Genomic DNA, 15,458 nt, shown 5'->3' on the forward strand with positions numbered 1-15,458 from the left:
TAATTAATAACAAACATTTTAATGAGGAATTATTGCCAACCAAACATTTTTAAGCGCAACGAACATATGAATCATGGAATCAGCCCATCGCCCCCTCCCAGTTTTCTTTTCCTGGATACGCCCTCCAATTATTTTGCAGCCCCAATCCAAAGCATTTTTCTAATTTTTAATATAAAACTTAAATAACTAATTTAAATAAATTAAAATGTTAATTAAATTAGTTAATATGATTTTTTTTTTAAAGGAGAAAACTTACCTCCAATTCCTTATAACCACTAACCAGTGCATCCAGTTTTCCGATCAAGAAGTGCCACCTGGATCTTTTTAACACAGACCCAGTTTCCCTGCTAAGCATCGTGATGAGCATCAGGTGCTCTAATTAATAGAAGGCAAGGCTCTATTGTTTTATTCATTCAGCGAATTTTTTTTCTGCATTTGAACCAGAGTGGTGTCATTTTTCTACAAGAAATCAATGAAAATTAGCATCTGAACCATGATTTTGAATTTTTGCAATGGCTTTGAGCCTTCTCTTTTTCGAATCCTACCTTGGTTCATGAATCCTTACAGCATCAAATCAGATCTGCGCAATCCTTCCAAGCATCATCGAACCGAATCTCTCACCACACGCTGCTGAACCATGCGTCATCTTCAACCTCCATGTGTTGAGCGCCGTAGAGTTTAATGCCCCATGCGCCACCCAACGACAGCCACCGCCGATGAGGCTCATAAGGATGACGCTACCAGAAAATTGGTTCTGCCGAGAAGAGAAGGGGAGTCTAGCCTCATCCGTTGGAGCCTTCCCACAGTACAGCAAGGATATTTCAAAATTGGACGGTTAGGATTATCATACAACCAATGGCCAAAATTTCTCCATTCTTTAGTAAAACCATGCGTTTGGGTGATAGCAGGGAAACTGGGTACTTTTAACACATCAGCATAAACGGCGGTCATGACATCTCCGTTCACGATTTTCACAAAGACAGAACTGGATCCCTGTTTGCCATGAAGGAGATGCAGCGACAATCGATCGGCATTCCTCTCCATCTCTGTTCGACTTTTAGGAGGGATCAGCTTATTGTTTGGCACCGTCATCGGTGCTAGTCATCTTCATAGATATCTTCTCCATTTCTTGGACGATTTCTTGGGAGGCATAGCAACCAGGCTTTCTCTTCATCAAATCTTAGGGCTTTCTCTTCCGTTTCTTCTCCCATCTGAGCCACTCTTTTCCTAGCGATAGGATTGGTCTAAGGTCACTAACTCAGTCAAACAAGCTTTCCTTCCCCTGCCATCTTTTCTTACTTCCAATTCCTTGTTCTCTTCCTTTGATTCATGTGCTTCTCATTGTCCAAATTATACTGGGTGCCGGGGTTTAATTTGACCTTAAATTCATTAACTCAATGTTGAGACCTGTGATCATCTGCTAAACTGTCTATTCCACATTGATGCTTCTGGATTTTGTCAATTAAACTTTTTTTAATGTAGAACTTTCTGATCTGTTGTTCTGCACATTTTTTATTAATGTATTTTCAATTTGCAGGTTTGGTTGGCATCCAAACAATTCTTTGAAGGGTTTCTCTACAACAACAAATGCTGTTCTCTTCAAATAGGCATCGTTTTTGTGATTATTCTCTGTAGCAAGCATGGGGAAATGTCTTTGAGCACTAAATAGTGGTTTTTAATTCTTTTGGGTAACTATTTCGTGCTCTACACAGTATGAACTATAGGAAACTTTTTCCTGGGAATTGTTTGAGTTCCTCCTCAATCTCAAGGTTATCGTGAGTATAACTAGTTGGAACCTTGTAGATATGGTTAAACTATTGTCTTTTAAGCCTAAACCTCTTGTAAATGGGATATCTATAATCTGGTTCAGGTTGAAGATAATACAAGATGGGTGGATCTTTTCCTATCATGCTTGTGAAAAGATAAACACGGATCTAGCTCTGTCCGCGTGAAAATCGCGAACGGAGATGTCATAACAGCCGTTTGTGCTGATGTGTTAAAAAGATTCAGGTGGCACTTCTTGATTGGAAAACCGGATGCACTGGTTACAAGGAACTGGATGTAAGTTTTCCCCATCTAAGAAACTTATATGTGAGACTTAAATAAATAAAAAGAAAGAAATTATATTAGATTTTTTTTTTCATTCTTTTCATCAGGTTCCATCATAAAGATACGATAAGTACATATGCCTTGAAGCTTAAAGGAGTCAATATAAGCTCTCCTCAATGCCTGGTGACTCAACAACATGAAGCAGACATAAGAAACAGACTTAAAATTCCAAGATCACAATCTTGTGGAAGGCTTCATGTGCAACCTTGACCATGGCGATCACTTGACAGCAGAACTTTGGGGCCGTTTAATAGGATTGAAACGGGCTTGGGACCTTGAAGAGAGGGACATTATCTTAAGAAGTGACTCATCGAAGGCTATGAAGCTCATTGCCGGAGGTGACAATACGCTACATGATGACCGAGGAGTGATTCAAGAAATCCAGAAAATGATTGATTGGGATTGGCAAGTCGAGTACCAAGTTATAAGGAGAGAAACAAACCAAATGGCAGACGATCTTGCAAAGACAGCCCTAAATGAAGTGAGAGGCTTGCAGATTCTGAGTCCTAGTGCAGTGAAGACGAAGACCATGCCTTACGCTGTTACTTAGTGGTGTTCTTTTTCCAGCTTATAAAAAAAAAAAAAAAGTACATATGCCTTGAATATTGCATGCAGAAATGATTTTTTAAAAAAAAATCTATATATATAAGCAAAAAAATTTATGAAAATATAATCACACATAGCCAAAAATATCTTGTAAAACAATTAATTTGATAAGCATCATTTTAACAAGTATTAAATATAAAGAAAAATAATATTTGAGGACCTTCTATAACTTTTGATTATATTTAGGGATCATGAATTCTAAGACTATAATTCTTTGAAGAGGGTCAAGTTTCTGGGTGAAAATAAAAACGTTCCACATATTTTTTTAACTAAACAAAATTTAATTTCTTCTCTAAACACACTTTTTCAACTAAAGATAACGATTATAGACCTTTATTGTTTACTTTTTCGCAAACTCTGACTTTATTCTCTATGTTGTTTTTAGACTCCCCCTTTTTCTCTTCTACTCCCTTGACCTTTATTTATAGAAATTCTGTTTTTTTTATCTGATATTTATAGACATTCTAGAGTTAAGGTTTGTTAAGATAAGATATTAATAAGAAAATCTCACGAATAATGATATCAGCTAAAATCTTAATAGATTATAACATTTGGATATCCAAAAGTAATTTTGAGGATATTTACTCGTCATTATTTCTTTAGTTAATTAAAAATGGGGGAGAGATAATTTACAAGATAATTACATATATCCTATTATTTTTTTAATAAATCTATCAACCTCTTTTAAATTTACTGAGAGATAATCCAAACGATATTAACTTTTCTATTGATTTTAAAAAATATCAAATATATACTGTCTTTAAATCTCCAATTTGTAAAAAATAATCCCCCAATCTAGCTTGTGTGCGTGTGTCAAAAACTTAAAATCTTGAAGCACCCTATCATTTGAATCATAGATATATCCGCTTAACAATTTGATAAATTGATTTATGTTTGAATTGATTGGGAAGATATGGTTTTATATTATCCCACAAATATTAACAGACAATATATAGAAAACCTTATCCTTAGTAAAATATTAGTAACCAAAATATACTTTTTTGTGTAGATATCAATTCACTATAACTAAAATATTTTGTTGTTTGTTAATTTATATGGTCCCAAGTCCCAGCTCCTAGTGAATGCTTTAATTTACATTTATAATTCAAAATTGTATGAATTTTATAGAGGCAAAAGAGGAGATCATTGAATGAAAACATTTTTTTTTTTTGGCATCTTTATCCATCTTATGAAGAATACGAAATACTTTGCATCAAATAAATGTGTTTAGAATTTACACTACAAACTAGATATTATATATATTTAGGATAAAAATAGTAGGGCCTGGTTTAGAGTAATTCTTTTCTATAATTTGCCTTTCGAGTTCTCTTATCGGAATATTAAAAAAAAATTGGTGATTCTTAAATGTAAATAATATTCTTAGCAAGTCCCGAAATATCATTTTGCCAAAAGTTAAGGTATTTAATTATCATTAAATTACTTACAAAATCGTGAAGTGTCATTCTCCGAAGAACAACTAAGCAATTTGTCCTGTTCTCATTAGTAATTTCTTGTAAAATTTTAGATTTGATCTATTTTTTAAGTATGGAAAATTAGTTGAATTTGAAGGTAAAGAGCCAACCACCTCGTTAATTAGCCAAAAAGCTTGAGTTCCCAAATTCAGAAGCTGTTGAACTATATCAAAACTCTCTCACAAAGTCTCAAAATGTCTTCTTATGGTTCTCCAAACTGATTAGTACATTTCTCCCAAGAACTTTATATGTATTATAATCGTAGGAAGAATATGTAATTTTCACTTTCTAGTTTCTAGAATAATACATAAACATTCTATGGTGCCAAGTGCCAACTTGTCATTCACATATACAAATGCGAACATGAAAAATATGTCCTGAATTAGATCCTAACCAATCATATATGCATTAACGTAGAACGTATTTGGTAGCATGTGAGACGCCTATTGGCTATATTCACAGACTTTCTAGCCACGTCTGACTCGATCACATCACCCTTTGCCAATGACCTTATCGGTCTTACCTTACCACAAGAATATGTGTGTGTGTGTGTGTGTAAAAGTATTGGTGAACTAACAAAAAGACGTCAAAGTCTGTTTATGTTTATGGTTGTCCAAACCGATCAGATCCATCACCTACCTCTATCTATATAAAGACCAAGAAGCTACATATCGTATCTCATCAAAGATCAGATTAAGCACATACACCTTATATTCTCTTCTTCTTCTTCTTCATCTTCTTCTCATAACTCAGCCATGGCTTCTTCTTCCGGGAAATCCTTCATCGCGGCTCTCCTTGTGGCTCTCACAGTGTCAAGCATGATGAGTTGCAGCCTAGCAGCTCGTCGTCTACTTCAAACGACACAGCCTTCGATACCAAACATGCCTGGAATTCCAAGTAACTTGCCTCAACCTACAGGATTGCCACCTTTGCCTTCAATCCCAACTAACATTCCTCCATTGCCTACAAATCTCCCAAATATGCCAAAACCCAATGCACTTCCGCCTCTTCCTTCTATGCCTCAGATCCCAACAGTCCCACAGGCCACACTTCCTCCATTGCCTAACATTCCTTCTATTCCCACTATCCCTATCACTATCCCCTCCATCCCATTCCTTTCTCCTCCTCCTTCCAATTAATATCACAAAACATGGTTCACTAGCTTGTGGCTCATCTTGGTGTTATTATAGTTGCTTCATCTATTATTGTAGCTGGTAGTGCTCAGCAGCAAGCCGGCGTATGGACGTATAATTATTCATTATTGGTATTGGTTTGCATTATTTTATCTATTTGTATGTCTGAATGTTAGGAAGAGTTGTATGTGGCTATATATGTCAGTTTCTTCTTTTTCCGTTCGGTGTGATGACATTTTAGAACAGTGTCTTATTTTTTTGGTATTGATTGTAATCTTTGTTTTCACACTTAATATATACAATAATGCAGTCAATGCAGTGTTCAGCTTCGATCTCATCTGAAACTCCTAAAACCCTCATATTAGAGTACTGTATATTTTAAATTAGACAACAAACGGAGAAAGAGAATTGCTTATCCAAGTGAAGGAATGATGGTCAAACGGAGTTGTGTTATGGATCCACAAAAGTTCTACTGGTAATATTCCATTAATTATAATTGAAGGGTGGTGCTTACATTCACAATTTCACATTCCATATATCAGTTTCAACAAAAATGCCAGCAAAGAAATAGCCATTGAGGAAAGAGAAAATCTGTTTAGAAAGAGAGACATCACAGAATCATATTTGACGGAATATTAAAATATAACTTTACCAAATTGTCCTCCATTCTTGCCATTCACCCCCCTTCTCCTATTCTCACATTTCCATCCCCTGTTTCTCAGTTCATCCAGTATCCAGAACAGCTGCTACAGAACGATTAATACCTGGACATCATCTAATATGCTTAATATTTTCTTCGACTCACCCGCTTTACAGAGCTTTAATTCCTTAGCAACTAATCAACAATCTGTGTTCTCTTCCACTTGAATTCACCATTAATACGCCTCTGACTGTTTCCCCGATAATACCCAATACCACAATGAACGTCTAACTACTTTAGATTACAAATCTAGTTACGCTTAGCAAATAAGGGTTTATTTGAATTTGCTTATTTTAAGTGCTTATAAATACTTTTACATAAGCTGAAACAAAAATTCTCTTCACTTATTTACTTTGTATTCTATAAGTCATTATTAAAGAGTTGCTTATAAGCTATTCCAAACAAGTTGTAATTCAGATAGCACCTGAAGGCTCTTTTGGAAAAAATTGAAAAGGGTGGCACTGACTAGCCTGCTGATTTCGCAGCCAAATTGACACCATCTCTTAATTCAATTTTAATTTATTAGAATTTACATTCAATATAATCACACCGTAATCTGGCTTTTATATTTATGACTGGAGGTAGTATTTTGTTTTGCTTACATTTGATCAAAAGCATCCCAACATTTCCTTGTTCGTGGAATTTATGTATTACAAGTTGGGACTAAAAAAGTAGCACATATATCTTTATCAGAAAAGAAAAATAAATTCTTAGATTTACAGTCATTTGAATTGATATTTACAACTTATTTTTCAGAAATATTTGTCAAGAATTATTAATTCGTTTTTTGGACCTTACTGCGGCATATCATTAAATTACTTTTAAGGTGTTCGACTGTCATTGCAAATGAAAGAACAACTCAGCAATCTGTCGTTTTGTCACTATTTCTTGTAAAATGTAAGGAATGATTTTCCAAAGCATGAAAGTCTAGTGGGTTGAGAGCCAACCCCGGCATTTTTAGTCAAGAAGCTTAAGTTGAAATTTCAAATTCAGAAAGTGGTGATCTAAGAGCTAATTAATCAAGTTCAACTAGAAAGTCAAAAGGTCTTCTTATGGTTCTCCAAACTTTCTTCCAAAAACTTGTCGAAGTTCTTCTTCACAATATAAACTTATTATTTTTAAAAGTGAAAATGAGAAATTTGTGTTGAATTCTATATCCTAATTAATCATTATGTGCACTGTATAGAGTTTGGCAGCAGGTCACTTGACGGACTTTTAGGCGCCGACAACGATGGAGTTTGGCGAACCAAGTAATCAAAATATTTCAAAAAGTCTCTTTTATGGCTCTCCAAACACACGTCCCTCCGACCTACCTCCACCTATATATAAACACCATGAAAACCCCATGGATTCTCATCAAAGCTCAAATTTAGCTACCATCTTCCATTATTCTCTTCTTCTTCTTCTTCTCATAACTCAGCCATGGCTTCTTCTTCTGGGGAACCCTTCATCGCAGCTTTCTTAATGGCTCTCACAGTGTCAAGCTTGATGAGTGGCAGCCTCGCAGCTCGTCGTCTTCTTCAAACAACACAACCTGCCATACCAAACATTCCTGGAATTCCAAGTAACTTGCCAAAACCAACAGGATTGCCACCTTTGCCTTTAATCCCAACTATTCCTCAACCCAAAATTAATGTTCCTCCTTTCCCCACAAATCTCCCAAATCTTCCCAAACCCAATACACTTCCTCCTCTTCCTTCCATGCCTAAGATTCCAGGAGTCCCGCAGGCCACACTTCCTCCATTTCCTAAGATTCCTTCTATTCCCAATATTCCAATAAATATTCCCCCCATCCCATTCCTCTCTCCTCCTCCTTCGAGTTGAAACCACAGAATGTTTCATCCCATGTTAGTTGCTTCACCTATTGGGGTTGTTAGTTCTCAGCAGTAATATGCTAGCATATATGTATTTGTGTATATATATAGACACACAAACACGGGTGATTTCACTTGCTGTTTTGGTTCAAGTTGCTTTACCTCGTGTGTCTGTATGTTAGGAAGAGTTTGAACGTGTCAGTGTGTTTCTTTCTCTCGTTTTACAGTGAAATTCCAAACAGTGTGTACTTTTTTAGTCCTATGAGGTCTTCCGTAATTTGTGTTATCACTTGCTAAATAATATTATATAATCATGCAGTTACTGCGATGTTCCTATCTGCTCTGAAACTTCTTAACCTTTTATTAATTAGCATTCATCTATCTTATTTATAAGCCACTTGTGACATATTTTTATCAAAACCAAAAAAATTTTAAATCTATTTTTTGGCTAAAACCTTAAACCTAACTAATTAGCTTAAAATTTAATATTTTTCAATTTCATCCTTATTTAATATACACTATAGTTCATGAGAGCAAAGTTACACAATACTAGAGAAATGGTAAAATTGTATATTCATATAAAAAATGTAATGATATGATTTATAAATAAAACAAAACGAGTACTCTTTGTCTATCTTATGAATGGAACCATAGAAGCATGATGACAGAAGACGACAAACAGAATACAGAATATAAATTCAATAGAGAGAAAGAGTTCTGGTTCTACTGAATAATGACCATATATACGAGACTCAAGATGACATGTAAGCAAGATGGCTTTGACTGTTTGACTAGACTCACAACTTAATCATAACAGACACTGAACTCTATTCTGATAGAGATAAAGAGAACTGTTTATTTTCCTAAACCTTGAACTTGAAGGCCTTCCCTCAACTGAAGGTAATGGTGGCCAAAGAGTCCTCACAAAATATGTAACTGCGGTGAGGCAAGTTAATTTTTTTTTCTTCTTTGGGAAAAAATGTTGAGAAGCAAACTAAATAAGTCACCAGGGCAAATAATAAGAATATCATAATATTGATAATCATGTGTTTGCCAAGAAAGGTCCTTTCAGGTTGATGAATTTCATTCTCCGTATCAGATTGCGATTCATGTGCATATATTAGCTATACAAAAACAAAAATTACATACTAAAACATAAATTCAATATGCAAAGTTTAAAGATGAATTTTCTACCAATTAATCTGAAACAATTAAAAATTATATTAAAATATAGTATCCTTTAATTCCATACGCTTAAAAAACGAGTTTACAATTTGAAACTAAGCGATAAAAAAATAAACAGTAGTTATGTCTTTCACAATGTTTGTGTATAATCCTTTAGGCTATGAAGGGAATAATGAGGAAAAACTAGGGGAGTGAATACTAAGAGGAAAATTTTTCAAATATATATATATATATATATTAAAAAACTTATTATTTTTGGGAGTTTTCCCCTTCTAGTATTTTTTTTTTTCTAATTTTCTTCCCATCCAAACAAAGAGTTAATATGCTTCTTATAATTTGTCTAATGAAGCTGCCTCAAAATAAAATTTCAATGGAGGACGACCAATAATCGATGGCCTAATTAATTTCCTGTTAGCATTATTGCATTCTTCCATAGCATGGCTCATTCAACAGGCATGAAGACGTAATTTATTGATTTTAAATGAGAGATTAAATGCGCTTGGGAGGTGTGATTATGACATTTTTGTCCTTAAAGTATTCCATGAAAACCAATTCTTATCCTAAAAATATATATTTGAGCAATGTTACCGATCAAGTATCTATCAAAGTCATTGCAATGTTATTCTTAAATTAATGAATAGTGGGGTTAATTATTAATTTCAAAGAGAGAAATTTAGGTTTGATCAATGACTGACATGTGGCATTTCTATGTGGAAAAGCCTTCTGTTTTCTTTTGATTATGTTGAAAAACTACTTGTATTTAGACTCTATTATCAGGAACCCGACTAATCCATCCTGACTTAACTGAGGTCTCTAGTAGGATGTTATTGTTAATGCCACAAATGTGATGCCACATTTTTTGATGAAAAAATTAAGATAAAAGTTATTTAATATTATTACTTATATTAAAAAAAATTAGGGTGTAGTGCTTGGTTATAAATACTCTTGGACAAAAAATACCCGTTTAGCCCATTTGTTTCATTCAGCATATAATGAATGCCTCATGGATGCCATGTCGACACATCCATTGGTCAAAAGTAACTCATTAATGATCGCCGTGGGTCTGACCACATTGCGCCCTTTTTGAAACTCTATTTTGTTTTTTAAATTTTTGGGGACATTGATTGCGATGCTTCTTCACAGGACATTTGAAGACAAAAATACTCTTAAACCCAATCTAAATTGCTGAAGATAACTCATGATTAACCATTATAAAAGGAATAACTTGAAGACATAGGTTGTACATTAAAAAAATAAAGTGAACGTTTCTTAACTTGTACATAGAGATGGTTTTTTCTGGTATACTATACATTGAGATATTTTAAATATAAGTAATAATTTATATAACTCTTTTTTAACAAGACATAACCCAAGAGTTTGTCAACAATGCATCCAAAAGATAAAATGAACACAGAACAATAACATAAAAAATAGCTGTGAAAACCCCATTTGCTAGAGAGACTTCCTTTTTGGGCTATAAAAATTAGTCTTCTAAAACGTTACAATGAACCCATTTAGTTAAACCATCTCAACGGGTTTTAATTCAAGGTCAATTATTGTTGTTATTGTCAATAATGTTGTTAACATAAGAAGCTTTTCATTTCCCTTTTCGGCTAACTACTATTATAATAAAATAATATCGTTCACCTTACTTCTGATAGTTCAATCTTATCAGTCCAACCAACCGCAAGAGAATACGTACCATACAGGAAAATTGGTGAACTAACAAAAGATCTCAAAGCGTCTTTATGGTTCTCCTAACCCCAGAAGCTCTATCTCTGCCCATATCTATATAAGACCACAAACCTCATTCATATTCTCATCAAAATTCAAACCAAAGAATATCTTCTTCCTGCATTGTCTTCTTCACTCTTGAACTTCATAATCCAGCCATGGCTTCTTCTGGGAGGTCCATCCTCGTAACTTTTCTTCTGGTTCTCACATTCTCAAGCGTGATGACGAGTTCCAGCGTAGAAGCTCGTCGTCTTCTTCAAACAACACAGCCTTCGATGCCAAACATGCCTGGAATTCCAAGTAACTTACCTAAACCTACAGGATTGCCACCTTTGCCTTCAATCCCAAGCAATATTCCTCCTTTGCCTACAAATCTCCCAAATATGCCAAAACCCAATGCACTTCCTCCTCTTCCTTCTATGCCTCAGATTCCAACAGTCCCACAGGCCACACTTCTCCACTGCCTAATATTCCTTCCATTCCCAAAATCCCAACCACTATGCCCTCCATCCCATTCTTTTCTCCTCTCCTTCTAATTAATCTGATCAGAAAATGGTTCATCTGTGTGTGTTGACTTAAATTGCTTTCTTGTATTATTTTAGCAAGTGAGGAAGAGTTGTATGTCACTATATGTCATTTGTCCCCCCCCCCCCCTATTGCTTTGGTTTTGTGTGGAATTTTATGTTATTGGTATGAGGTCATATAGAGTATCGAGTACGCTAGCTTGTTACAGTAATGCAGTTACTACACGCGCGCGCGCGCACACATATGATGTCCTCTCTTCTCTGATGAGACTTAATTATTTAGACACTATTGGTACTCTATATCTTTATTTAACACTGTTTTTTTACATTCTTGTGTTGAATCTTTCATTAAAGGTCCCAACCATTTGATTTCAAGGAAGAAGTATATCCTCGAGTGTTAATTGATTTCACCATTAATTTTGATTCGTTTAAATGTTGTACTTTGAAAAGTCATTTTTGCATTATATGGGACAAAACTCTTTTCATATATTTATCTTATATAACGTAAAATCACTTTTCTACAATGATTCCAAAGGGCATTCAATACAAGAGTTGAATTATAAATTCAAATTATTACGCTATTAATAACCTGTAAATCACAAATGTTCAATATAAGTACAAATAGTCGAATTATAAATTGTAGATTTGTAAATAAAAGAAATGGAAATCGTATTCAAACTATTATTACGATTAAAATTTAATTAGTTGTAAATAATTATTAGTAGTGGAATTGTAAAATTTTCAAATACCACATGTAGATAAAAGAAACCTTATAATTGGATTTTCACATTATTGACTTAAAAATTCCAAAAATATATTAGTGAATTATTATTAGAACCTCTCGCAAATAAAAACTAACCAACATCGAGATTTTTATGCAATATTTTGTATTACTAACTTATAGTCTCCAACAAAAATTTAGCAATTTACAGGTCAATGGCATTAAACAAGTAGTCTTAAATAATTTACAACACCGTCACTAAAATTTACTACTAAACTAAAGTATTACTACTAAACACATTGGTTGGGTCAGAATCTAAACATGATGCAGACAAAAAATGCTGATTTCAACATTGAAATAAATTGGAAAAACTAAATGCCAATCCTTATACTTTCCTTCCATTTTAGTCAGATCCTTCAACTGCTTCAACTTTTTTTTCTTTTTATGAACTCCTTCTTGTTTTCGCTGTTTAAGCCGTCCATCCTTGAATGTTAAAACTGTTATAACACCATTTGAGTGAATCCACATAGGACATGACCAGAGTCTTCTTTTTTACCAGATACCAAATTCTTAGGTTAAAGGCGCAACTTGCAGTCGCGTTATTATTCTGAGATTAAGCAAATACCCTGGATAGTAATGGTACCACTATCGCCTAGTAGAAAGGCTCCTACTCCATATTTATATTTGAGCAAACTAGATAGCTTTCACGCATTAAACACGAAATCTAAAATAATTTAATTCATTATATATAATGCTATATTTAATTTATTGAAGGAGACAGAGAGTGATAGAAGGCTATGAATCATAAGCGGGGCAAGAGACACAGGACATCCTATTGCTATTGAGCTTTTTAACCCTATTTCTTATATGTCAACACATGTACTAAGTAGCTACCATATTATTTTGTTCACCTCTGTTTTTGGACCTAAAACAGAGGAAAACATAGCAGCAATATGCTTTTTCTTGTTTCCATTATAAATGAATAGAGAGAGCCTTGTTCACAACCACAAAGACATTATTTGACTTGAAAACTTCTTCTTGAAGGTTTCATGCATCGACATCAATAAAGCCATAAGAATAATCATCACCCAACTCTCTTTCATCACTAATTCACTATCTTCAAATACCTTAATATCACATGGCTCAGCTTCATCTACATCGTGCCCGGGTTTCAACATATACCCAAAATATAACCAGTAAACTACAAATAATTCCTAATGAATGAAGCTTAGAGACCCAACAGATAAAAGCAATTTTCTCTCACCTGATTGTTAAACTCAGAGACTATGAACAGTGCTATTTTGAAAGCTTGTTACTGTTTTGTTCACTCCAAGGACAAAACTCTTGCAACAAAGCTTGTCCTCAACGCTCATCTCTTTTGCTTTTTTTGAATGAAATAACGATGCCAACAAATATGGCTTTACTCCAAGTCAATCTTACCACATTTGATCCAACTGGAAGCCAAGTGAACTTCTTTCAATGATGTTTTAACTTGGTTTGACAGATTTAGACAGAAGGACCAACGCCTTTAATGTTTAAAACAATAAGGATTCAATAAAATGAAAAAAAAAAAAGGTACGAGGACCTAATTAAAAACTGAGGAAAAGAATAAAGACCGGCATATTAATTCTCCCAAATAAATTTTTATTGCTTAAAGAGACCATGGTATTTTAAAAATTTAATGTCTTAAGTGTCATTAAGTGACTTTCAAGGTCTAAAGTGTCATTCTTCGAATTAAGGGTCAAAGTTTAGACCGGTCACAATAGTTCTACTTAATAGAAATCATAGAGAGGAGGCAAACTAAGTATAGTTCTCCCAAAAACTTGTGAAGGGGCCAATAAGTTATAACTTATAGGGGAAAGGAAAAGAAAGTAAGACCAACTCCAATATGCAGTTCTCCCACAATTAAATTAAGAAAAATTGGGAAAAAGACAAAAAAAAATGATAGTTAAATAATGAAAGCCCCAAATGGTCATCTAAATAACCAAAATTTCAGTTTCATTATAGTGACCAAATTAGGATTTGCAAATTTCCTAAAATAATCATGTTGTCCTTTTTTTTTTTTGAAGAAAAACACACCACCAGAGCTCTAGTACCAATGGCGGCTACTGATCACTAGAGCTCTGATGAATGATTGCTAGAGCTTCAGCAGCCAACAACTATTTTTTTAGAATTTTTTTAAGTCTGGTAATGGGATTAACAAGTTATTTAATGTTATTAATAAATTTGATATAGTAGTTAACAACAAATTTCTTAAGAAATTCAAAAAATAACATTTTTATAATTTTAGTAATGTGGTTAACAAGTTCGGTATAACATTTAACATAAGCTTTCTAAAAAATTCAAAAAGTAATATTTTTACAACTTCAATAAGCTAATTAACAAGTCATGTAACAATATTAACAACTATCATAATGCTATTGACAAATCTAATAACAAGTCATGTAATGATATTAATAACTCTTATAACTATAGTAACTGCCTAATAAATGGAAAAATTTGTTGTACAACTTTCATAGGGCTCCAATATTAAAAACATTAACTTTCATAGGGAAATTTTGTTAATGTTGTTATGAGAATTATTAATATCGGTACATAACTTGTTAACCGCATCATTAAAGTCGTAAAAGTGCCACTTTTTAAATTTTTTACAAAACCTGTTGTTAACTGCTATACCAAACTTGTTAGTAGTGGTACAGAACTTGTTAACCAAATTACTGAAATTGTGAAAATGCCACTTTTTAAATTTCTTGAAAAAATCTTGTAAGAAACTTGAAAAAATCCACCAAAAAATGGATACCAGCCTTGCTAACAACGAAGCTCCAAAGACCGGTCGTTGTTTTTTTTTAATAAACGAAAATATAGTTATTTCAGCAATTTGCAAATTTTAATTTGGTCACTTATACCTAAACTAAAATTTTGCTTACTCAGGTGACCATTTGGAGATTTTGAAATTTAGAAATCATTTTTTTATCATTCTTCATAAAAATTATTTACTCAAAATTATTAAATATCTGTGATAATTAAAATTCAATTTTCTGTTCATCATAAAACAATTTTTTGCAAAAAAAATTTCTTGTGTGAGAGAAATCAAGAAATAAAAGATGATTTCATAAAAGCGTCGAACCTGCTGTTACTGTATTGACTGGTCTAGATTTATTGGAATTGGAAAAGCTTTCCTCCGTAAATTTAAGACACCCAAACACCAAGACTTTGAGGTATGCTATTTGTTTTCGGATAATTCTAGTCTTTTTAATTTTAATTATAATTTTATACTCTTCCGGTCCTTAATATAGGATCAAATTATTGAGTTAATTTTGATCCTAAATATAAGATCTATTTCTCATATTTATCATTTCTTCCTAAATTACTTCTATAGATACTTCCTCGACCATATAATTAAGTAGAAGAGGGAGGGAGGATGTTTAAGAAAATGATTATGTGTTTTTAAAAAACATGT

The 15,458-nt window shown here is 33.5% G+C and overlaps 3 protein-coding genes across 3 annotated transcripts; all 3 read left to right on the plus strand.

Moving 5' to 3' along the window:
- The first annotated feature begins 4,875 nt into the window (after positions 1-4,875).
- On the plus strand, positions 4,876-5,538 carry LOC114728890 (proline-rich receptor-like protein kinase PERK2). Its single transcript, XM_028915848.1, has one exon. It carries the CDS (start codon positions 4,943-4,945, stop codon positions 5,324-5,326), a length of 384 nt encoding a protein of 127 aa, XP_028771681.1. The 5' UTR covers positions 4,876-4,942; the 3' UTR covers positions 5,327-5,538.
- Positions 5,539-7,398: 1,860 nt separating this feature from the next.
- Positions 7,399-8,164, plus strand: LOC114728888 (protein PELPK1-like). The gene has a single exon (XM_028915846.1). The coding sequence runs from the start codon at positions 7,443-7,445 to the stop codon at positions 7,842-7,844; it is 402 nt and encodes a 133-aa protein (XP_028771679.1). The 5' UTR covers positions 7,399-7,442; the 3' UTR covers positions 7,845-8,164.
- A 2,747-nt stretch (positions 8,165-10,911) lies between these two features.
- On the plus strand, positions 10,912-11,289 carry LOC114728894 (protein PELPK1-like). The gene has a single exon (XM_028915851.1). The coding sequence runs from the start codon at positions 10,912-10,914 to the stop codon at positions 11,287-11,289; it is 378 nt and encodes a 125-aa protein (XP_028771684.1).
- The last annotated feature ends 4,169 nt before the right edge of the window (positions 11,290-15,458 follow it).

This window comes from Neltuma alba, unplaced genomic scaffold, assembly GCF_004799145.2.
Source record: "Neltuma alba isolate B1F8T4 unplaced genomic scaffold, ASM479914v2 tig00012580_pilon, whole genome shotgun sequence".
NCBI lineage: Eukaryota > Viridiplantae > Streptophyta > Magnoliopsida > Fabales > Fabaceae > Neltuma > Neltuma alba.

What these genes read in the sequence shown, in the direction of transcription:
- LOC114728890 (XM_028915848.1), top strand. Translation starts at nt 4,943, where the DNA reads ATGGCTTCTTCTTCCGGGAAATCCTTCATCGCGGCTCTCCTTGTGGCT.
- LOC114728888 (XM_028915846.1), top strand. Translation starts at nt 7,443, where the DNA reads ATGGCTTCTTCTTCTGGGGAACCCTTCATCGCAGCTTTCTTAATGGCT.
- LOC114728894 (XM_028915851.1), top strand. Translation starts at nt 10,912, where the DNA reads ATGGCTTCTTCTGGGAGGTCCATCCTCGTAACTTTTCTTCTGGTTCTC.